Source organism: Rhinatrema bivittatum, chromosome 5, assembly GCF_901001135.1.
Source record: "Rhinatrema bivittatum chromosome 5, aRhiBiv1.1, whole genome shotgun sequence".
Lineage (NCBI taxonomy): Eukaryota > Metazoa > Chordata > Amphibia > Gymnophiona > Rhinatrematidae > Rhinatrema > Rhinatrema bivittatum.
Window position 1 is genome coordinate 113,300,036 of NC_042619.1, and position 25,937 is coordinate 113,325,972.

Below are 25,937 nucleotides of genomic sequence, written 5' to 3' on the forward strand. Positions count from 1 at the left end.
ACGAGGCTCTATTCCAGAACCCTGCATATACTTCATTGTACTCACTATCTCAGTTTCTCTTCACTACAGCACAGCCATTGTGGGATTGCTGTTCCAGAGCCCTGAGGACTACAAGCCCAGCCGGACTTTGTCTCTGTTCACTACTGCCACCTCTGGTGGCTCCTCAATACTGTTAATAAAAGACCTATCTGTGTTTTATTTATTTATTTATTTATTATTTTTATATACTGACAATCGATCTGAGATATCACATCGGTTTACATTCAGGTACTGTAGGTATTTCTCTATCCCCAGAGGGCTTACAATCTAAGTTTTGTACCTGAGGCAATGGAGGGTAAAGTGACTTGCCCAAGGTCACAAGGAGCAACAGCGGGACTCAAACCCTGGTCTCCTGGTGTTGTGTGTCCTAAGCTGAGCCTGACCTGTGGCCCCTCACGGGACTTCCCCCCATGGGTGTGATCAGCAGCCACAGTGTCCAAGGGTCCACCCAAAACCTTACAAACAATAACAGTGCACCAGGCCGAGTCACAAGCATATCTCCTGGCTTTGGCGCACGAGGGCTTTTAACCAGTATGGATATCAGATATGTGCAGATTGTAAAATGCACATATGTCTATCCCCTAACATAATTGTGTGTATATTTTCTTATGCGCAAGTATCTGCAATGCATTGAAAGTGCATGCTTTTCCTATTTATTTTAAAACATACTTGCATATATTTTATGTGTGAAAAAGATTGTGACTTGCTCATGTAAAACCCTGTTTGCATGTAAAACATACGCCAGGATATTCTGTGCCGCTGAATATACCCAGATAAGTTTAAAGCTACCTGGATAAGATAACCGGATAACTTTAGACCTGCTCAATAGCAGGCTTTTTAATATCTACCTCTAAGTCAATCAGAAGGTCCATATATCACCTCTGCTGATTAGCTACAGCAAATCATTGGTCCATATGAATATTCTAGCCCCTTTGTCTACTCATAAAAAACCCCCTAAAAAGACTTTAGTTATGGTACTCTGACTCTATATGACTCTCCAAATGTAAACTTTGCAATCTGGAACGTCGTTGGTGCAAGAACCCGCTACCTATATGTAAGCAGGCTTATTATACATACCTCCATCAATACAAGAAAGAAATTACATTAGCTAAGAAAAATTATTATGCATTAAAAATCCAGAAATCCAATGGAAACCCTCATGTCCTTTTCAACATGTAAAATGTTTAACAACAATGCCTCAAACACGACTCCTCCATCAACTAATGAATTTTGTAATAAAATAGCTACATATTTCAAACAAAAAATCGAAAACATCTCAACTGAATTCTCATTTCTTCCTCTTCCTAAATCTACTCTTCCTCAAGTCACATGCTCGTTTCAGAGTTCAGTGCAACTATCTCAAATAATATAGTTAATATTATAGCAAAATCCATACCATCCAACAGCCATGTCAACCCATGTCCCAGATACTTATTAAGAAATATCAAAGAACAAATTTCTTATTCCATCTCTGACTTAGTGAATGCATCCTTATCCCAAGGAACCTTTCCAGCATCACTGAAAAGAAACAACTATCCTACCAATCCAAAGATTAAAAATAAAGACCCCCATGATATCTCAAACTATCGTCCTATTGCCACCCTTCCATCAAAGGCTAAAATGATAGGGGCGGATTTTAAAATATATATACGCGCATAACCCTTTTAAACCCGCTCCTGCACACGCCGAGTCTATTTTGCATAGGCCCATCGATGCGGGCAAGCCCCGGGATGTGCGTATGTCCCGGGGCTTGAAAAAAGGGGCAGGGAGTGGGTGGGGCGGTCTGGGGGCAGGGCAGGGGTGGGACCGAGGCCTCCGGCACAGTGCATGTGCCGGGGGATCACGCGCCGGCACTTGGCCGGTGCGTGCAACCTGCACCTGCCCAGAGGCAGGCGCAACTTATTTAACAAAGGTGAGGGGGGGGTTTAGATAGGACTGGGGGGCGGATTAGCTAGGGGAAGGGAGGGGAAGGTGGGGGGGAGGAAGGAAAGTTCCCTCCAAGGTTGCTCCGATTTCGGAGCGGCCTCAGAGGGAACAGGGAAAGCCATCGGGGTTCCCCCTAGGGCTCGGCCCGTGCAAGGTGTGTTGCCGCACCGACCCCGGATTTTATAACATGTGCACGGCTGATTGCCATCCCTGGGTTAGACCATTAGTAGACAAAGTATAAACTGTGGCTTTTTGCCCCCATTTCTCACCAACCACAAAAAAACAGGTCTGGGCCTTTTTGTAAGTGGCCAGATACTGTAGAAAATGTATTCCCCATTTTACCAACATGGCAAAACCCCTAGCCGAGCTTGCAAGGAAAGGTTTACCAGAGTCACTTGGACCCCAGAATATAAAAAGGCCTTCAGGGGTCAAAAAAGCCAGTTTTGTGGGAAGTCGGTTCTCCACTGCGTGGATTCTGGGAAAGATTTTATATTCTAGACAGATGAATTGGAAATTGGACTAGAAGCAGTCTTGACACAAAAGGAAGATGGGAAGGATATCCAGTCCTTTATTTGAGTCAGAAACTGCTACCACAGGAGGAAAATTATTCTTTTATTGAGGAGGAGTGCCTTGTTATATTTAGGCAGATGAACTATGAACCAATGAAGTGGTTTTGTTGGATGAAAGATACAAATGAAAGAAAATAATGTGATGGGACCTTGAATCATTCCAACATGCAAAATTAACCAGACCAAGAAAACTAAAATTCTGATTTCTTTTGAAGCATGGAGTTGTGATGCAGGGATGCAGCTGTTTACAAATGTGCAAGAGCATTTTTCCAAAAGGGGTGGTATGGGAAGGAGTGTACATACCAACACAAAAAAATATGGGATCTAATATCCACATTTTTGAAACTTTGGTAATCCAATGTGAAAATGTAAAATTTTTGAAAGGAGTCAACAAGCCTGACAGCGTGTCATGCACTGCAGTGCTAGGACCGCCCAGACCTAACAATCATCCACCTTTTACCAATATCGATTTTTTAAAGACTTTTTTAAAGCAATTAAAATCAAACGACAGTTCCCAGTGTTAACAAGTCATACACATGACACGGCTGGTGTTTCACTATACAGCTTTTTCAGGGGTAAGACTGAACTTGTAAATCCACTTTGACTGTTAACTAGAGAGTGAAATGAACAGTATCAGATCAATCTATAATCAAAATATTTCTCAAAAATCAAAGTACTTATCTTATAACTGGAGATACCATTTTGTAGTAGGACATCTTGTCTCGGCAGAATTCATCGAAAGACGCTGGAGCCATGAATTCACTTTATTTATAGGTGCATGGGAAAAGACCTCACAGTCGCTGTAATCAGAAGAGCATGTTAAGCATGATAAAGTAATATCACCCCACAAAAACCCTAAGGTCCTCATTGGTGTTCAACCCAAATGGCTCAACAGACTGCAACCTTAAAATCCATCTTTGCTCCAATTGCAGGAGCTAGTGGTTCAAGTCCCCACCTTGCCAATGAGCAACAATCTGATCTAAAACACAGAATTGCAAGTCACTAAGCAAGTGACATTTATCATCACATTGAGATACTAAGGGTACATTAGAACAGTGGTTTTACAAATTTGATCTGTGTTCATTCATCCTAATTCTTCCTATTCATTTGGTTTTACCCACAAAGATTTTCTCACCGAGATATTGGATCAAATAAATCACATTAGATGATTGGCAAGTAGTTGAATGTTGTAGGGTAATCGTGGCATTGGTAGTGGACATTTCTAAAAACCTTATATCCATTAGAAACAGAGCATACTGAACAATTCACACAAGGTCGGTGGCCTCTGTTTGGAAGAGAAAACAGTACTTTAATTTATTTTTATTTATACATTTACTTTTTAGCCGGATAAGAAATTATCTGGCAATATCAGGGGCAGCCAGACTGACAGGATTTTTGAATCCTGGTGTTTGTCCAGGTTTGTCCAGGTAAGTGCCAAGCCCTCTTTAGTTTTTATTTGCTTCGATAAAGTATATTTATTTTGGAACCATACCCAGTCTGGATATATTTTGAGAGACAGTGTGAGTGATCCCCATGGTTCTTCTTAAAGCTTTGCTGTCCCCCCAGTGGAAGAAACCTGATCCAGAGCTCCACCCGGGTTTCCTTCCATCTCTGCTGCATTTGAAGGTTGCCCCTTGCCTATTTCTGTTACACCTGGATATTTCTGACATTCGGGCCGATACAGAAAAATCCGTGGGAGAGCCGGCGAGCGCCTGCTCTCCCGGCACACACCCAGGCCACTCTCCTGGCCGCGAGATACAGAAAAAAAAATATGTAAATGAAGGCCCGCGGTAAAAGGAGCCGCTAGGGACACTAGCGCATCCCTAGCACCTCCTTTTTGATAGAAGCGGCGGCTGTCAGCGGGTTTGACAGCCGACTCTCAATTTTACCGGCTTCGGTTCTCAAACCCGCTACAGCCATGGGTTCGGAAAACGGACGTCGGCATAACTGAGCGTCTGTCTTCCAACCCACAAGCCACAGGAAGATTTTAATTTTTTTTTAAATTTTTAATTTTTTTCTATTTTTGGTTCCTCTGACTTAATATCGCTATGATATTAAGTCAGGGGGTGTACAGAAAAGCAATTTTTTCTGCATTTCTGTACACTTCCCCGGTGCCGGCCGAAATTAATGCCTGCCTTGGGCAGGAGTTAATTTCTGAGAATAAAATGTTCGGCTTGGCTGCACATTTTAGTTTCTGAATCGCGCGGGAATAACTAATAGGCCCATCAACATGCATTTGCATGTTGCGGGTGCTATTAGTTTCGGGGGGGTTGGCCACACGTTTACACGTGCTATTACCCCTTACTGTATAAGGGATAAAAATAGCATGTTGAAAACGCGCGGCCAAACATGGGCTAACAGTGCACTCCGTCGGAGCACATTTTACTGTATCGGCCTGATTGCTTGCTTGGCACATGAAAAACAATTTCAGTATTCCCTTTTCTGAACAAAGTATACAATATACAAAGTCCCTCCAAAAGAAGAAAGCAAAGGAATTAGCATATAGGGACGGTAACTTTCAAACCGGCGCGCGGGCACACATTTGCGCACGTGTGTCTGCCTGAGCTCTGGGATGCAGCCATTTTATAACATACGTGCATGTACGTGTGCATGTAATAAAATAGTCTGGCCACGTGTACACGTGCACCAAATTTTAAGTGGACGCGTGCACGTGCATGCAAATCCCGCTTCTACCGGGTAAGTCGGGGATTTTAAAAAGTGGCGCATGACAACACCATTGCCAGTTAAACCAGTTTGTCCCTAGTTCATATGGTTAAGGGGTAGGTCCTCCAAACCTCACTAGTTTAATAGCCTTCAGTCCGTGCAGTTAGCCCCAACCCTTATAATCCCACAAATCTGCCTAATTTTCTTAATTTTATCACTTACACCTCCTCCATAACACAATTAATTTACACGGCAGGGGATCTGGGTGCGTACGGCAGGTATTTATGCGGACACACTTCTGCTTCATGCCCTGTCCAGATCACGCCCACTCCTCGCCCCTTTTTGAAAACTTTAGAGATGTGTGTGCTGCAGGAGATAATCATGTATCCGGGAGGCTTTCAAAATCCGCTCGGTGCATGCGAGGCTGACTTATTCATGCATCCCCTAATTACTGCATGCTGGGTTTTTAAAATTTACCTTAATATGTTTATAATATGTATTTAAGCTTCTCGTTATCATTGACTTGAATTAAGAAATGTAAAATGTTCATAACAGGCTTCCATTACCTTTGCTGATGGTTCTCCTGCTTCTGATGTGCCTTGCATTCTTACTATTAATGTGGATGGAAGTCAAATCTTACAACAGACGAGGAGATCTAATCAAGAAGGCCTGCTTTCCCTTGTGCATGAAATTCCAGTCAGTGCCAACAAACTAGATGTAATGGTAAGAACAATTTTGGGGGTGCTCTTCTGTATGACTGGTGAAAGGTGGAAAAAAAGGAGGAACCTAACCTGGAAACTGGGGAGAGGTCTGCCTTTAATAAGCCTGCCACTAGTGAGTGATTCCTAGTTAAAAAGGGGATTCTGCAGTTTTCTTTCTGAGGCTGAAGTGATAAGGGACTTTTTTTTATGAAGACCCTGAGATTCCATTGCAGTTGCAGCTGCATAAGGAATTGGGTTTATACTGTGGTTGCTGGAGGAACTCGAAGAACAGTTTTTGTCTCAGATTTTTCTTCTTTGAACTATGCAAGGTTTTGTATTTGCTGAACTTCGATTTGGCTAATTTGTAATGTGATCTCTTTATGGCTCTACAGGTTTATTCTGTCCCCGTCACAGAATCTATGTCCCCAACCCTGCAATGAGTGGGTTGGTGCTCAGCATGGCTTGGAAATGTGACTTCCTTGTTTACAGGGGTTATACACGCCATACTTGTTCTTAGATGATACTAGAAGAGAAAGTAAATCTTATGATGACAAACAGACTGCCAAAACTATAGCCCTGACTTATGTCTGCTATTCACTAGAAAATTTTGCAGTCAGATATTTTTTCTCATTTTTTTCCTTCTTTAAAACCCCCCTACCCCAGACAGCATGCTCAGATGACACACAGGATCCCTCACCAACCATGAGGCCTGGAAGGAAGTCTCCTTCAAAACTATCCTTCAGTACCTTTCCTTCATCCAGTAGTGACTGCAGCAGTAAGGCAGGTGCCACCTCTGCAGCGTGTCACACCTCAGCTGGCCCTCATGAATAGGAGACTCAAATCTGAGCCTCTTGTCTACTGCAGCCTGAGCCACAAGGTCTGCCTCTTTCAGTTTCTGTGAATGTAACTAAACAGGCATTTCTTTGTAGGGCACCAAGTTTCCTTTCAGTGACTTAAAAGCAATGATGTGCAAAAAAATATTTTCATTTCATATATTTTTACAACTTCTCCTCAAAGCATGAAAATGTGTCAAATATTTGGCACAGGCTTTTAATGAGAACACTTTTTCAGGGATAAAACAGAAAAGAATGAAATCTATCATGAAAAAAATAAAAATCTACCTTATAAATGGCCTGTGACCGACGGCCCGCAAATGCGCAGTAGAGACCAGCTCTACCGCGCATGTGCGGGCGAGCACGTCGCTCTGAGGCAGCTTCAGAAAGAAAAAAAAATGGCGGCGTCCAGTGGCAGCAGCGGCGGTACCGGCAGCGGGCGGCGACGGCGGTAGCAAGCGACGGCGGTAGCAGCGACGGCGGTGGCGACGGCGGTAGCGGGTAGCGGGCGGTAGCGAGGGAGGGAGAAGAGAGAGGGAGGGACGGACTGAGTGGGAGGGAGGGACGGAGAGAGAGAGTGGGAGGGAGTGACTGAGTGAGAGGGAGGGATTGAGTGAGGGGGAGGGACTGAGTGAGAGGGAGAGGGGGGACTGAGGGAGGGAGTGGGACTGGGAGAGAGAGGGAGGGAGTGGGACTGAGGGAGAGTGAGTGGGACTGAGTGAGTGAGAGGGAGGGGGGAGGGAGTGACTGAGTGGGAGGGAGGGATTGAGTGAGGGGGAGGGACTGAGGGAGGGAGTGGGACTGAGGGAGAGGACGGAGGGAGTGGGGACTGAGTGAGAGTGAGTGGGACTGAGTGAGTGAGAGGGAGGGAGAGAGGGGGGAGGGAGTGAGTGAGACTGAGTGGGAGGGAGGGACTGAGTGATAGGAGAGGGAGGGTGGGGAGGAGTGGGTGAGGGAGGGGGTGGTGAAGAGTGAGGGGAGAGAGAAAGAGGGGGAGGTGAGAGACAGAGGGATGTAGCCCGTTTTAACGGGCTTAACGGCTTGTATAAATATAAAAAGACTATGATTATAGCAAGATGAGAGACTTTTGCCATTTTTCACTCGCTTCAATAAAAATGTTCCCAGCAAGTTCTGTGGCAAAATAACTCACTGAAGGTATACTAGGGCATAGTATGAAAATATTTCAGCAAAACCAAAAAGCAAAGATTTTATTATTTTTCCATTCTCTATGAATATTTTTGAGCATTGCTGCTTCCAAGGACTTCACTCATAACTAATTGATAATAGCATGCTGTGTTTCCTCTAATAGTAGCTACTAAATTATGTTTCATTTTATTTTTTATTTTTATAGGTTACAGCTGAAGGCGGAGAACCAGGAATGACAATCAGCGCTAAAAGCTACCAGTCTCCTAGTAAAAGCTTCCTCGGCATCAGTGTTCCACACACTGTCTTAGAGCCCGGGGAAGCCATAGATATAACCTTGAAAGATATCCATCAATCTGACAATGGAAATGTGGATTATTTCTATTACATGGTAAGATGATTGCTGCTGCTGCAGAACTTACTTGATATATGAGCTAACTTGCTTTCAGTGGATAGGATTCTGGAGTTTCAGGCATTTTAGTATACAGACGTTTATCTAAACAAGTATAAAAACGTGTACAGAGCTGTGATGAAAAGTAACCAAGATATGACTGAATCCCTGAATCACCACTTGCCCGTTCTGGAGCAGGGGGGAAGGGGTTAATTTTGTAACTGCCCACACTGATGCAAAGTCTGCGGGTACTTTTTTTACCCGCAGACTTTACACTAAATTTTAAAGAGAACGTTCATGGCTCAGCACACCAGCTCCAACAGCAGCAGGATCAGCTGAACACTATGGCTATGTACCTTCAGGGCATAGTGGCCCGGCCTGCTCTGGCATCTGTAACATGGCCTACTACTTCCACATATCACCTGTCTCTGCCCCCAAGGTATAATGGGGATCCACTGAAAGGTAGAAGCTCTCTAAAGCAATGTCAGATGTAGTTTGAATTGCAGGCACCCTTGTTTCCGACAGATCAAGTCAAGGTGACATATTCTCACATTGTTGGGCGGTTCTATCGTGGCCTGGGCTTCACCCCTTTGGGAAAGGGATGATCCGCTCTTGGGGGACCTTACACACTTCCTGCAAGAATTCAGGCAATTTTTTGATGAGCTCAGTCGCACGGTTCCAAGACATCCAAACTCCTGCAGCTTAGACAAGGCTTTCGATCTATGGGGGAGTATGCAGTGCTCTTCTGTACCCTGGCCTCCGAACATTAGTGGGGCAGTGACAGCCTGGTTTCAATTTTCAGGCAAGGCTCTTGGAGCGCCTTAAAGACCAGCTGGCTGCCCAGGACCTGTCGGATACCTTGGAGGGCTTAATTAGCCTAGCCATGCAGCTAGACCTGAGATTCCAGGAAAGGGTCAGAGAGAGAGGTTTGGCTTGCTGCCCCATCCACCTTGCCCTGAATTCTCAGTGCTCAATAACCTCCACTCTCCTCTGGAATTGGGACCAACATCAGTAGAAGCCATGCAGGTGTAAGCCGAGGAGAAGCAGAGGCATTGTAACCTAAACCTATGTTTATATTGTGCCACTTCTAGGCATTTCACAGATCGTTGCCTGAATATGCTGGGAAACTCAAGGACCTAGGCCTGGTGGGAGAGGCCACCCTAAGTGACCCATTGTACCTCTCCACAATTGCTAGTACCAGTGTGTCTCTCTCTTGAGAACATTCTTGTTGATGCTTTTGCCTTTCTGGATACCAGTGCTGGTAGCAGCTTCATCCATGAGGCTTTAGTCCATCTCTACCAGATACTGACAGTTCCATTGGATATCCCCCTCTAAATCATATCCTTATACGGAGAAATCCCAACCTGGACAGGTTACTAAAGCCACTATACCTCTTACCATGCAAATAGGGATTCTGGATGGAGAACAAATCAATCTCTACGTGTTGCCTAAGGCAGTCAATGCAGTCATCTTGGGCCTCGCGTGGTTCAGGCTCCATTAGCCCCACATTGATTGGGCCACATTACAAATTGCCAAATGTGGACCTAGCTGTCATGAGCAATGCCTCACTAAAGTTTCACCTGTGGTACCCATGACTCCAACAGCTACTTCAGAGCTCCAGGGACATCCATCCCAATATACCAATAAACCTGCCACCTCATCGCTCCTACGATTGTGCCATAGATTTGGTCCTCGACAAGGTTCTGCCCAGAGACAGAATAGATCCACTCTCTGCCCTGGAAACAGAGGCTATGATTAAATATATTAAAGAGAATTTGGACAGAGGTTTCATCTGCCCCTCTTCATCACCTGCTGGAGCTGGATTCTTCTTTGTAGGGAAGAAGAACAGATCATTATGTCCCTGTATTGACTATCATGGACTTAACTCCATTACCAAGAAGAACAGCTATCCTCTTCCCTTGATCTCCAAGCTTTTTGACTGCCTTCGGGCATGCAGATATTTATCAAGCTGGACCTTCGGGGTGCATACAATTTGATCAGAATCCGAGAAGGCAAAGAATGGAAGACTACATTTAACATCTGTGATGGACTCTATTAATACCTAGTGATGTCCTTTGGGTTATGCAACACCCTCACAGTCTTCCAATTTATGAGATCTTCTATGACCTTCTCTACTCCCATGAGGTAGTTTAATTGGATGATATCCTAGCCAACTCTAAGTCCTTGATGGAACATTGATGTCATGTGAAACAAGTCCTCCAGAGATTCCGTGAGCACCACCTCCATGCCAAGTTGGATAAGTGTACCTTCGAACAGGAAAAATTTCCCTTCTTGGGATACATTATTTCTCAGCAAGGTCTATTTATGGACCCAGATAAATTAAAGGCCTTAAGGTGCTGCAGTACTTCCTGGGGTTCACAAATTACTATATACAATTTATTCATGATTATTCCTTTGCAGCCCCACTCACAGCCCTAACTAAAAAGGGTGCAGACACCAAAAACTAGAGCAAGGATGTTATCCAAGCTTTCTGGTGTCTAAAAGAGGTGATCACTCTTGATCCATGCCTATACCACCCAGATACATTCAAAGTCATGTATCCTGGAGGTAGATGTGTTGACCCTCAGGGTAGGTGCTGTCCTTCTACAGCATAACCACTTGCTCCTATTTTTCAAAAATAATTCTCTCCAGCAGAGAACTACTATGCCATTGGTGATCATAAACTGCTAGCAGTTAAGCTAGCCTTAGAAGAATGGCGACACCTGCTAGCATCCAGTAACAATTTATACGGATCATAAAAACTTAGAACATCTAGCACAAGCTCAGAGTCTGAATCCCCCCGGCAAGTCCACTGGTCATGGCTTTTAATCTATTTGACTTTGAATTGAAAAACTGAAGAATCAATGCCCTTTCACTTTCCTTTGATACTGAGTGCTCTCTGGAGTTTCCATATTGTATTATCGACTAAGCAAAGATTGTGGTTGCTGCCACATTCACAGTTCCCCTTGGGAAGACAGTGGTTCCCCTGCGCCTATGGCAAAAGGTCATTGAGTGGGCTCATGACTTCTGCTTGGTGGGCCACCCTGGTATCACTCGAACCTTGGAATTGACCGTCCAACACTGTATTGGTAGCCCAAATGAAGGCCGACGTAAAGCTTTACGTGTGCTATGAATAATAGTGTGCAAGCACAACCTTGGGGGTTGTTACAGAAGCTACCAGCCCCCAAGGAGCCCTGGACCCATTTGACCACTGACTTCATCACTGACCTTCCCCTCTCTGGCAGCTATACCACCATATGTATGGTAGTGGATAGATTTCCTAAAATGGCTTATTTCACGCCCATCCCAGGCCTCCCATCCACGCCTGAGCTGGCTAAATTCTTTATCCAACATATCTTCTATCTGCATGGCTTCCTTCTTCACATCCTTTCATACTGGGGAGTTCAGTTCACATCTGCTCAATACTGGCAAGGCTTGTGCAGGAAATTTGGGATTACATTGGATTTCACCTCAATCTACCATCCTCAGAGCAATGGAAAACCGAGAGAGTAAATCAGAGTCTCAAACCTTTCTACGAGCTTATGTGAACCAATGGCAGGATAACTAGGCATCTCTCCTCTCATGGGCCGAATTCTGCCATAATAACCACATGAACAGTTCCACAGGTTCATCACCCTTTTACATAATATTCAGGTAATACCAAGACCTGTTCCAATTGCTATCCCTTGCCTGGCAGCTAACCTGACCAGACAGAAACTCCAAGAACTTTGGCAGAGGACCTACCGTCTTCTAGAGCAAGCAGCAGAGCATTTTGAGAAACACGCAGACAAGAAACATCACCTAGCGCCTCAACTCTGCCCAGGAGACTGGTTTGGCTCAGCATTAAAAAAATATATTTGAAGATGCTGTTCTTAAAGTTAGCACTGCAATTCCCATTGAGTGACAATTGGGACCTATGATTTACAAGTTCAAATTGCAAGCATCTTTATGGATTCACATTTTCCAAGTCTCTTTATTGAAACTGGCAATTCTGTTTTGGCCAGGTACACTGCCTTTCCAGACCATCGAAGTTGCTACAGAGTAAGACACACAATTTGAGGTGCATGAGATCTTAGATTCCTGAAAAGTCCAAAGCAGCTACGGTATCTTATTTCCTGGAAAAAATATGGAGCCGAGGAGAATTCTTGGGAGCCAGCCTTCAATCTACAAGCCCCCCAACTCATTTCTGAATTCTACAGGAGACTCCCCCATAAACCCAAACCCAGAAGATGGGGGAGAGGGCTTTGGAGTGGAGGTACAGTCACAGTCAGTGGCTCATGGGATGGCCACCTTACTCACCCCCGATGCATCACCAGCTCCTCTGTGGCTGGGACACCACTTCGCACAGCTCTTGCATCGATGCTTCCGTTGGATGCTGCCATCTTCCAGCTTTTCCAGGCCGTTCCCTTAGGTGCGCATGCATGGTACACACCTATATTTAAAGGGCCTTTGGCAAGAAAGGCACAGTAGCACCTGGTGATGATGTCAGCAGGAGGTCCCTACTTAAGCATGCCTGCGCTTCCTGTCATTGCCTCAGCATGTTGCCACAGCATTCCATTGTTCCTGATTTCTTGCCTCGTTCAGCCCTGCCTCATCAGCCTTGCTTCTTCATAACATAAGAAGTTGCAATAATGGATCAGAATGAGGGTCCATGAAGCCCATTCCCTAAGTCAATTTGATTAATAACAGACTTCTTCTCCAGGAACTTATCCAAATCTTTTTTAAACCCAGCTACACTAACTTCCCTAACCACATCCTCTGGCAACAAATTCCAGAGCTTAATTTTGCATTGAGTGAAAAAAATGTGTCCAATTTGTTTTAAATGTGCTACTTGCTAACTTCAGGGAGTGCCCCCTAGTCCTTCTATTATCTAAAAGAGTAAATAACCATTTCACATTTACCCTTTCTAGTCCTCTCATGATATTATAGACCTCTGTTATATTCCTCCTCAGCCATCTCTTCTCCAAGACTTGCCTCATCCAGCCTTGCCTTCTCTAGCCTTCCTTGTCCTGTCTATCTTGCCCATTGTCTTCTGTGTGTCTTCATACTCCCTTGCCTGACTCTCCGGATCTCAGCTTTTTGTTTGGACCTAACCACGATTTCCTGTCGCCTGGATTTGACTTCTTGCCTGGACCTGACCCTCCATGTTAGCTGCCTGATCTGACCATGGTGTGCTTTTGGACTCTGACTCTCTTCGCTACTCTAGGGACCCGCCTAAGTCCTGCTGGCTGCCAAGGGCTGAACCTGAAAGGGAGGCAGCTAGTATAGGTGAAGCTCCAGACTGTTCTGCTACAGGGAGCATTTGCCAAAACTGCCAGTGTAGGCCTCATAGGTTTGCCTACAAGGCTGCATCAGCTGCACCACAGGACAAAGGGCTCACACCCCTGCTACCCATCACATGGGATTTCAAATTCATTATCATTTCTCCATATAAGAATACAATTGGTGTACGAGGGTAATACTGTTCAGACCCTTGGTCAGGGCTGAAAACCTTCACTATCTAAAAACTCTGATTTAGTACTATCCAGCTTAATTTGTTTTCTTTCAACCAGTCAGTGAACGCTATCAAACAATGTCAATCAATGTTTGATAGCGGTCACTGATTGGTTGAAAGAAAACAAATTAAGCTGGATAGTACTAAATCAGAGTTTTTAGATAGTGAAGGTTTTCAGGCCTGGCCTAGACTTAAGTCAAAAGGCATTTATAGATTCATTTCTCCTGCCAGTAAATATGGAGATAAATTACTTATGGTTTAAGTAACCCTAAACTGTCCATGGAGCTTCAAATAGAATGGGTGTCTCAAACCTCATTTGATAAATTACGTTTGTTAAGTCAGCTGAACCATTACAGTACAAAATAGATCTAGCCATACTATGCAGACATTACTAGTGTTAAAACTGGACAACAGCAATGTTGTCTATATGGATTTGCCACAGAAATCTTTTAAAAACCACATCAAGTGCAGAATACCACAGCAAAGGTCCATACTAATGGTAAGCAGACAAATCATATTCCACCAATCATACTTCATTTCCATTGGCTTCCCATATCTTTTAGAATACAATTTAAAATATTTTCTTTCACTTTTAAAGCCTTACACAAAATGGCCCCATCATATTTAACAGTTAACCTCTGTGTATTAAGGTTATACATTTATCTTTATACACTACATATATGCTGAAGACATTCAGTTAATTCTACTAGTTGAAGAAACAATTGAAAAAACACTGAATTTTGCAATATTATACCTAGACATAATAAACAACTATTAAACCAAATGGAACTAGTAATCAACATCAAAGAAACAGAATTTATACATCTTGAACGAAAAAACATTGAAAGAATTCAAAATCCCATCCGACTTAAAAATGACAAATCAGTTGAGCTAACTGATAAAGCTAGAAACCTAGGAGTAACTATAGACACAGAATTGAGCCTTAAACAATAGAGATGTGCATTCGTTTTTGCTGAATTGGAAAATTGCAACGAAATTGTCCAATTCGGCATGTTTCAGGGAGCCCGAAAAAAATCAGGATTTTCCTGTTTTTTCGCAAAAATTCGTTTTTCCGATTAGTGCGCACTAACGGGAGTCAGTGCGCGCTAACTCCCCGTTAGTGCGCGCTAAGTCCTGTTAGCGCGCACTAACAAAAACTAACAAAAAGTAACAAAAACTAACAAAATCTAACGGTTTTTGTTAGTGCGCGCTAACAGGACTTAGCGCGCACTAACGGGGAGTTAGCACGCACTAACTGGGAGTTAGCGCGCACTAACTAAAAATCGATTTTTCGCGAAAAAAAAGACCCGAACCGAAAAAAAACGACATTTTCCATTGCGGCCGAAAAACGAAGAACGACACGAACACAAAAAACTATGCACATCTCTATTAAACAATACATATCAATAAAAGCAAGAGAAGGCTACGCCAAACTAATGGTCCTTAGAAGACTAAAACCCTTATTAAATCAGGAACACTTTCATACAATACTACAAACATTAATATTTGCCAGCACAGACTACTGTAACACACTTTTCCTAGGATTGCCATATACTACTATCGGACCACTGCAAATATTACAGAACTCAGCTGCCAGAATACTTACTGGTAAAGGCAGAAGAGATCATATCACCCAGACACTTGCAGATTTACACTGGCTCCCAATAGAACAAAGAGTACAATTTAAAACACTATGCACAGTGCATAAACTAATAAATGACGAACAGGCTGACTGGCTAAACACCGCACTACGATTACATGTCCCTCAAAGAAGTCTCAGATCAGCCAATAGAGCTCTACTAACCATACCCTCAGTCAAAACAGCAAAGTTGACACAAGTCAGAGAGAGAGCACTATCTTTGGCAGGACCTTTACTATGGAATACATTACCCCTGGAATTAAGACTAATGAAAGATTTAAAACTCTTCAAAAAAGGCTTAAAAACATGGCTCTTCAAAAAAGCATTTCACAGTGTGGTAGCTGAATAACAACACAAAAACAGTTGAAAGTCACCAGTATAAAATGCAGAGTTGCTTATTTTTATTATTTTTTTTTTCATATTTAAGTATTATATTTGAAAGACAGTATAAACATATGATTACGCTAACAATCATAAATGGTAACCACACCCATTCCCCATTTAGAGTATATTATTGAACTATGTAACCGTATAATACTGGCACCTTTTGGATAATTTAGAAACCAAACCAAACATATTTGTGCCTAACAGTAAACCGTTGTGTTGGTGCTCTACTAAACGATGGTATAGAAAAGTTTTTTAAATTAAATTAAAATTAAATCTTAAGCATATAGCACATCTGAAATGAAAAAGGCTATTTTTGATTCATTTCAGATGGAATGAACCAAAAATATTCTGGCACAAAAATACCAATAATTCTTGGATACTTTTGTTTCATTTAAAAAAAAAGAAAAAAAAAAAAAAAAAAAAGATTTCCCTGAGGTCCTCCAAGAAAGCTGTGGGACCCAGACTGAGCCCAGCCAAGACTTCACTGGGGCCCTCTGACCCCTTCTCACTTGCTCCTTCCCCTAACCGGGCCCCTCTGACCCACTGCTCACTCCAGCCCTGCTTTTTGATGTTTTAAAAATGGTGCTGGAGGCCTTGAGACCGATGCTGAAATGACATCACTCCAGCACCTGCCTCAGGTGTGGCTGGCGTCATTATGTTGTATGGGAGTAGAACATAATGCTGGCCACCCCTGAGATAGGGTCCAATGTGATGTCATTTGTCTCTGACCTCAGAGCTGCCAGTGCCATTATTAAAGCATCAGGAGGCAGGGCAGGAGCGAATGGGCACTGATTCTGCCCGTTTCATCTGGCGGACCCCATAGAAGTGAGGGCAGCGGAAGTCCCTGGCCCTAGCAAAATTTTTTTGGGGGGGGCAAAGGGACCCAGGGAGACCCCAGATAGGCTCAGCTCAGCCTAGCCAGATAAATAGCTAATAAATAAATAAATAGATAAGCCTGGGCTCCATGTTTTGGGGGGGGGGGGGTGTTTTTTGTTTTGCCAAGTGGGAGGGGGGATCAGAAGGGCCTAGGAAGGTCCTGGCTGACTTTGGGAGCAGGAGGAGGTTGGCCTCTGGAATGTCTTTTTTATTTTGCTTTGGGTTTTTTTCATATTTTTTGGGGGGGAGAGGGGTTTCAGGAAATGAACTGAAATGAAACAAACATTAAATGAACCAAAAATGCAAAATAACCCCTCCCCCCCAAAAAAAAACAAAACTAAAAAATGAACAAAATAAAAATCTTGGGCTTGATTATCCCTATTGTGTACAGCCTGTTGCAACTGTTGAGGTTCCCCCAAGAAACTCTCTTGCATGTTTCAGCCTTATCTGAGGCTCAGCATACTGGGATCAGAGGGAAAGTTTTTTCCATTATTGCCTATCAGCTGTGGAGCTTCCCCAATACCAGCCCTTGTTTCCCGCAGGTTAAGCCCTTGGGTGCCGGGGCCGGCTGGTCTTAGGCGGACCTCTGCATGGTTGATCCCGTGGAGGATGCTCAAGGCGGGGAGCCAGGAAGCAGCGGAGACACAGGGTCCAATAGAACTGGGTTCAAAACAAGGCCTGGAACCAGAAGCCCGGACAGGCTGAAGCAGGCTAGGAGTCAGGAACACATTAAGCCCGAACTTGCAAGTAGGCGAAAGTCTAAGAAAGGCCAAGTCCAGATAGTCAGCTGAAAAAGTCAGGTGCAAGCTGGAGTCAGGGCAGGCAGCTGTAGGTGCAAGCTGGAGTCAGGACAGGCGGCTGGAGACAAGGTCAGGTCCGAGCAGGAGTAAAAGCCAGGGAATCCGTCCAAGACGTGGTCAGGAACGAGCAAGGGTCAAAGCCAGAGAATCCATCCAAAGCGTGGTCAGGAACAAGCGAGGGTCAAGCCAGAGAATCCATCCAAAGCGTGGTCAGGAACAAGCGAGGGTTAAGCCAGAGAATCCGTCCAAAGGGTAAATTGGAAACAGGAAGCTGGAACTGAAGCACAAGGACTGGAACAAAAACACAGGACTAGAACTAGGACAGGTACCAGAACAGGAACAGGAACACAAAGCAACTAAGCACACGACTGGAAGCGTGGAGACCTGTTGCCAAGGCAAAGACCGGATGGTGGGGCCGGCCTTAAGTAGCAGGGCCCGAAGACGTGATCATCCGGGGCCGCGGGAAGGTTTCCCGCCGCGACCCCTTTAAAGTCAGGGAAGGCGCGCATGCACGCCTAAGGCAGACAGACTGAAGTACGTGTTGGCAGCGTCTCCCCTCGACTGGGACCGGAGGAGGCCATAAACCTGCCAGAGGAACCTGGGAGTGTAGCAGGAGCGCGAGCGAGTAGGGGACTGCCTACCGCTGCCAAAGAGGAAGAGCCAGGTCCAGGATCCGGGCGTCGGGGGTGAATAGAGCCGTCCGCGAACCTGCTGTGGCTGGGATACGCAACAACATGTTACATGTAAATGTTTTAATTACATTTTGTGCATCACTTAGGGTAACAGTAATATTGACAGTATGATAAATAACTATGAAATACCTATAAAAAATAAAAAATACTTTAAGAACAGGAGATGAGCTAGTTACTTATATGTTAACAACTGACTTGTGCCGTCCTACATCCATTGATATTGCTACTGGAACATGCAAACAGCAAAAATCCATATGTGCTATAGTTGTAAATAATGAAGCCAGGATAAAGCCCGACATGCCAATATAAATACCCTGACTCTTTCGTGAATGTATGTATATTTGCAAATAAGGAGGAGTTATAAATATATTGTAGCCCTGACCGCTCAGATATGAAGTTGCATGATTCATACAGAGAGAGGGTAATTTTATAGCTGTGCATGGTAGGGTAAAGTCTGTACGTGTCTTTTGCACACAGACTTTACCCCAGATTTTTAATGCAAACTTACGTGCATAAGTTCACTTTGAAAATTCACACATAAGTGTCCACATACACACATAAAAAAACTCATGAGTCCCAATTCTGCCCTCCGAAACACCTGTGTATAGGTCATGTAACAGTATGTGTTACATTTACATGAGCAGAAGCCCAAGCTGTTATATAATAGCCATGTACATACATAAAATTGGACTTTATACATAAATATGGCTTTGAAAATCGGATCCTTAACAGGCAATTTTCTAAGCCATTCCCACAGGTAAAAGAACATTTTATCAATGGAAATTGAAGTACATGTTTACTTCCACTTTGAAAATTGGTGCAAAGTACCTGTAGACTTTGCAGCTATGCAAGCAGTATGAAAATTGCCCCTTATGAGGGCAATTTTCAAAAGCCATTTACATGGGAAATGGCTGCTGACCTGTGTAAATCCTCAGTCTGAAAATTGCCTGCCCTTCCTGCAGGTAAAAGTACATGCCTTGTTGCACAACACAAGTACTTCTACTTGTATTCAGCGGAGGCATTCCCAGGGGCAGGGTTCAAGGCAGAATGCTACAACGCGCATCATTTTGCATTTTGACAACTATGCACATGGCTGGGAAGGAAAAACATGTTCCATAAAAAGAAGGTGCAAATATCTACAGGCAGCTTTTTCCCTAAGCAGTTCTCAAAAGGAAAATACATACGTTACTTTCGAAAACTGGTGCAAAGTTCACAAGTTAAAGTACCCACGGATTTTGCAAACACATTTCAAAAATTGGCCAATTTATTTTAATTGAATGCCATGGGACTGATTAGTAGTGTATCATACCTTTGAACAAAACATTTTGTACATGAAAATGATTTCCCTTTAAACATTAGCACTAGCTATAATTTACAGTTTTGTACCAGCCTTACAACGTGTTTCATGGAGTGAAGGACTAGCCGAGTGGTTAGGGAAGTGGGCTGTAAAGCAGGGAAGCCTGCGTTCAGATCTCAAATCACTTCATCCTCCAAGGCAAAAATAAATATTGCCAATGTGTTATATTTGTTTCTGTTTTGCAATGCAGATTGTGACAAAAGGGAAAGTCATACAGATGGGAAGAGTCCAATCTCCAATGAAGACTTTCAAACTCTCCATTACTAAAGCGATGGTACCTGCATTTCGACTCATTGCGTATTATTTTATCAGGAATCAAAATGAGATTATAGCTGACTCAGTGTGGATAGACATAAAGGATGTATGCGAAGGAAAGGTATGCAAAATACATTTAATATTAAATAGAGGTAATATAAAAACCCATCTCTTGTGATCCAGTTATGAGGGTAAAATACAGGTAAATAGACTCTGGTAAGCAAACTTTCAGAAGGGTGAAAATTCACATATACTATCGTTACTACGTGGAAAAGTATGTCCATGCAAAGAGGGCATTTCTAGGGTATTCTGGGTTGGGGATTGGAAATATGCGCTCATTTACTTATCATTTAAACAGAGTCCACATGTGCATTATAAAACATGTGTGCATGTTTTTACACCTGCTAATCAAGTTGCGGACATTAAATCTGACTTCTCTTTAGTCTGCAGTTTTTGGATGGGGGGTATGGAGCAAGTGGTGGAGAGTGTGCTTGATGGAGGCTGTGGATGAATTGACCAAGATCTGAATCAACTGGTGGAGGTCTTGGCAAACTGGAACACAAGTATTTTCATAAGCAAGATATGCACATACATCTGCCAACTTTTCAAAATGTCTGCCTCCTTGCATGCACTGTGGGTTATTATGTGCACATTACAATTATTTAATGCATAAAATATATGAGCAAACTTTTATAAAGTGGTTTATAAACTATGCTGATCCCTGCATTAAAAACATATGTGTGTAATAAAACATACACGCATATATTCAGGGCAGTGATAGGTGGAATTTTATAAACTGTGCAGCTCCCATGACACTGTTTATAAAATATAGGCATAGCTTTAGATTCACCTACTTATGTATGTATGTGCTGAGTTATATACACTATTGATGAAAATTACCCTCTATATAAAATTGAGTGCAAACGTTTAGGCACACCTGATTAAATCGTGTGTTTCAGTGACTCTCTAAGGGGTAGATTTTTAAAGAAGCAAGCACGTCCATGAGTGCGTGCTATGCGGCGCATGTGCATGTTATAAAATTGGCGGGCCACTTGCACACGTGTACCAGATTTCGTAATCCATGCATGTATGTGCAAGCGGCGCATGCAAGGGGGGGTAGATTTTAGCAAATTTCGCATTGCGACGCATCCCAGCCTTCCCCAGTTCCCTCCTTGTCCGCTCCAATTAAGGAGCAGACTGGGAGGGAACTTCCCTACCCCCTACCCTAAACTTCTTCCCCTTCCCCTTTCCCTCTCCTCCTCTCCTCCTCAACCCCTAAATCCTTCCTTTTTTCTTTTTTTTGTCTTCCAACTTACTTCAGGGCCCAACCTGAAGTAAGTTGCTCGCATCGGAAGAGTAATCAGTGGCGTTGTCCTGGCCCGCCCCTTTCAAGAAGGCCGGCACTTATGTGCTTATCGACCTTTATGCGTGTGGCCAGGCCTTTATGAAAATAGGCTCGGCGCACGCAAGGCCCAGCCACGCGCATAAAGGCCGGTTTTTACGCGCGCGACTTATGTAAAATCTACCCGTAAGCGAACAGAAGCTGATACAACCTCTACATGTTACAAAGTTGTACATGACATCTATCTGCAATTTTTAATGCTAAATTACTATTTGATGATTTTAACAGATCGAAACAGTGAATATGGCATGTGTAAAAGTTTGGACACCCTTCCAGTTGATTTGTTGCTACGTTTGTTTTAAAGTTGTTAATAAGGCCCAAAATGTTGATTGACTCATTGAGCCTTCAATTAGGTAAAGACAGTTCCACAGTGGAACAAATACTCTTGAGACTATGAAAAGAAGCCCTAACATTCCCACCCCCACCCCCAGTACATAAATGGACATCCAGGCCCTAACCTGCTCCCCACCTACCCACAACCCTCATCCACCTGAAAAACTTAACAGACTGTTTATTGGAAGGAATGGGCCTGTTTCCCTCCTGCTTGCAGTAACGCCAAACCCAAAATGGTTCCCTCCTGCTATTTAAGATTCTATTGACAATATTGGGTAGCGATTGGGGCTTGGGTTTGATGGTCTAGAGTTTATAGGTCCATTGAAGTATGTGGGGGTGGAGTGATTCTCAGAACCAGAAGCTCGAATTTGAGTTTTGAGGGGGTGGGGAATGGTGTGCATGAACACTAAAGTGTAATTCCCTTTCCTGCCTTGGTTGGACTACATTAACTCTAATAGGTAATAGTACTGGCTAATACATCAGCATTAAATTTAATGAGGCCGTGAACACATTTTTGGTCATTTACATGTATTTTAGCAGCATTACCATTGGAGAGCTGGTGGTAACACTAATGAGTATGCAAATAGCGCATGTTAATGTTCTTCTTAGTACATGTGCATTACCTAGCTTTACCTATTAAGAAACTGTACCTCTAACAATTGAATTGATTTTCAATGGACCTTTCTATATTTTGGCAGTCAGATTTTATCCTGTTGGGTGTTTTTGATTGTTTCTTTCCTTTATTACCTATAAACCTTTTTACAAGGTTTAACTACTTAAACTGCATGCAGCTACTGTCAGCAAGCTTAGGAGGCCTATAACATACAAAGCTACTGTACCATCTGTGTGCAACAGAGAGTATGCAGAGTAGATATTCAGAGCATTAATTGTGTTAAGGTGGTGATTTCCTCCTAAGGGAAATACTAGAAGGGTTGTGTTAATATGAGTTGGAAAGGTTCTAATGAATCAAAGGTCATGTTTTGGTCCAGTAACTCTTTGACAGACAGTTTGGTACAGCCCCTATGGGCATGGTTTAGGGGAAGCTTATAAAAACCCTGATTACACCGAGCCAACAGAAGGATATAGCTGTGAACTTCTCAGGGGTTACAGGAGTGGAAGAGAAGGATTTGGGAGCAGAGATACTCTCAAAGTATCTCAGGAAGCCTGAAGGAATTGAAGGAGATTTGAACTTTGGATATGAAATGTTATCAAGAGAAATGGATAAACAATGCCAAAAGTGCACAAAAACTTCACTTGGACTAGTATTTAAACTGAGAAATGTTCTTTTATTTTCTTCTTAAACGGTGCCTCCTGAGTTATTAATGTCACATTTCAGTATTTCTAAACAGCAGTCCCCGACACGGACTGTGTTTCGCCTGCCCGGCTGCTTCGGGGGGATTTTGTATATAACACCTGAACCATGTATAATACATCTTGATACACAGATTGTTATATACAAAATCCCCCCGAAGCAGCTGGGCAGGCGAAACACAGTCCGTGTCGGGGACTGCTGTTTAGAAATACTGAAATGTGACATTAATAACTCAGGAGGCACCATTTAAGAAGAAAATAAAAGAACATTTCTCAATTTAAATACTAGTCCAAGTGAAGTTTTTGTGCACTTTTGGCATTGTTTATCTACATAGTAGAGTGCACCAACGCTCCGGTGTTTATCAAGAGAAATGGAACCATGAAGGGGCCATCAGGACCAGAAAAGAGACCTGTGCCTGGCTGGAGTCTCTGAGCAGTGCAGGGAAACTGCCCTCCATCTACAGAAGAGGTAGTAAGTTGTCATCCCAACAAGTGTTGTGAACAATAGACTGGGCTTTAAGTACCTGTGGAGTTCTATGGATGCTTGGGCCTGGTGCAGGCTGAAGAGAGAATATATATTGAATTGTGATTTGATTTTCTTGAACTTATAAAGGACAGTAGGTGAAACTTCTGAGTTTTCCTGAATGTTGTGGTTTCTATATTTTGGACAGATTGAAGATTCTGCTTAAATAAACTTTTTTGTTATTTTTTTTGGAGCTCAACCCTTGAAGTGGACATTGAATTTTTTGAGATGCATTTGCGAGTGTCCTTGTCTCAGTTTGGCCCTGCAGGTTTTCCTGCCCCCAGCCCAGGACCCAGAAAAGAACTGTTTTCTTACCTTAGATGAGTTTACCCCGTGCTCTCTATGGCTGAGAAGGTGACCCTTTGGAAAAAGGGGTTCCTCTACATTTTCATAAAGATCTAGTTTTTCATATTCATAAAAATGTATGTACTATAAATATGCATGTTCAGTGCTAATACTGGAATATAAATTCAGTATCAAAACGATTAGGATCTATATATATCTGTCTCTTCAATATTTTTCTTTCAGATTGAGGTTCGACCAGGAAAAGAGAAATATAAGCCAGCAGATTTCATGAAATTATCCATAGAGACGGCGCATGGAGGGACTGTTGCCCTTGTTGTGGTCGATACTGCAGTTTTTATTCTCAACAACAGAAATAAACTTACTTCCAAGAAGGTAAGGAAGTGGGGAAATTGATCTTGTAGACAGAAATATTAACTGCTCTTTCGTTTTTCAAAATAGATATCAATAAGAAAGTATGTATGTTTATTTATTTAGAATTTCTTAGAAACAGTTTTTAAAACCTACAGAGCTAATTTGCAAAATCTTCTGTAATCTGAATTGTCCCCTCTCAGAACTGGCAGGGTTTCTCAAGTGGGTAGGCTTTGGATGTGCCTTCCTCACTGGTCCCTCTGCACTCTATGTTCTCGTTTGACTGCAAAATGAAATACGGAATACTCTAGTCTGGGTTTATTTTCTTGTACACATCTAACATGACTCAGAGGGATTCCAGCAAGGAGGTGGTGGTTCACAGTTCAATAAAATCCCAAACTGTTGATAAACCAAAAGATGTTAATTCAGTCTGATGCTATTTTGTCATCCAACCTCAAGCATATTGCTCATATAATCTGAGAGCTCACTAAATAGTGGACTAATGCAACTCCATAATACGCTCAGAAAATGGTTTGCCCCATGCTCATTAAGAGGAATCCAATTTAATTTGTTGGCATAGCCCTCTCTGGTGCTTACAGTTCTCTACAGGGAGCTGGGATCCTCTAGGCTGCATGCTAGAGAGAGACATCTTGGGTGTTCCCAAGCTCTTCAAAGAGTGACTCAAGCAAAGATGGCACATGCTCTGATAAAACAATGACAAAACATTAACAACCTCACCATTTTAACTAGTAAGCCTGGGTTACACTTGCATGAACAGTGCCAGGCCCAATGCAGAATATCGCTGCGGTATGCCCAGATATTTAATTTAACACTCAGGAAATTTACAAGGCACCAGCAAATTAATCATTCACACTTCAGGCATAGGCCTATCCATGCATGCCTAAGAGCAGCAGGAAAGCCACTTTTCTTACTGATCTGAACCAGATAGAAAGCATACTAAACTCTGCCAGTAAAAAAAAAAATGTTTTATCTGATAACCCTCACATTAAAAAAAATGTTTTTCCAAAGTAGAGGATGGTTTTTTTTAAAATGAAGTCCATTTTGAGTAAACTGATGAGCAGGAAAGTTATCCTGGTAGAGTTACCTGGATAACTTTATTCAGATATTCAGCGGAACTCCCCAGGCAAGTGTTCTGCTGCATACATCCAGATAAAGTTATCCGGATGACTTCAGGCCAGGATTTTGCCAGATCATACTTACTCACAATATCCAATATTCAAATATTTTTCCTGGCTGGATAAACCCCGACATTTAAAATCCTCCCTCCCCCCCACCCACACACACACACACACACACTTCCTGGCTAAATGATTTGCCCGGATAAGTCACATTGGGCATTTTCAGGACACAGTTTCTTTTTTTTTTTGTTTAAACTTTTTATTCAATTTAAAAGAAGAAGTAGACAAAAGCATTACAAGTAATACCAAAAACATAAAAATGTACAACCATTAGGTGTCAAAACCAGGATGACTAAAAAGAAAATAGGTACATATTATCCAGACACTTATTGAGATGTCTAATAAATGGCATTACATAACGAGAATCTGAACATAAAGTTGTTAAGCCAGAAAAAAAAAAGTAGTGGAAAAGGGAGAGTGGTGAAGAAAGAAAAAGAGAGGAGAAGGAAGAGAAGAAAAGAAGGGGAAAGGGAAGGAGAGAGGTGCATCTATATTATGGAATTAGATAGGTCTGTTACAAGTGCTAAGCTGATCATTTAGAAGCTAAATAAGTAGTTAGTGGCTTCCAGACCTGAGACCAAGCAGTGAGCCGGTTAGACTTGACCGCCATGGCCTTTTCATATTTGCAATACAGATTAACAGAATTCCACCACAGATGTTCCGATAACATATCCCCTCTTTTCCAATTAGATAAAACATTGAATTGTCCAACTATAAGGAAAAAATCGAAAAGTTTACGTTGAGGAGTG

General features: G+C 42.8%; 1 protein-coding gene across 1 annotated transcript in view; it reads left to right on the top strand.

Annotated features, from left to right (window-relative positions):
• Window positions 1-25,937, top strand: part of LOC115092143 (complement C4-A-like) — a 274,266-nt gene that overhangs the window by 51,132 nt on the left and 197,197 nt on the right. Inside the window, exons 11-14 of the mRNA XM_029602749.1 lie at window positions 5,754-5,921; window positions 8,084-8,266; window positions 19,702-19,887; window positions 23,864-24,013. Coding sequence (XP_029458609.1) covers window positions 5,754-5,921; window positions 8,084-8,266; window positions 19,702-19,887; window positions 23,864-24,013 — 687 coding nt within the window. The remainder of the gene's footprint in view (window positions 1-5,753; window positions 5,922-8,083; window positions 8,267-19,701; window positions 19,888-23,863; window positions 24,014-25,937) is intronic.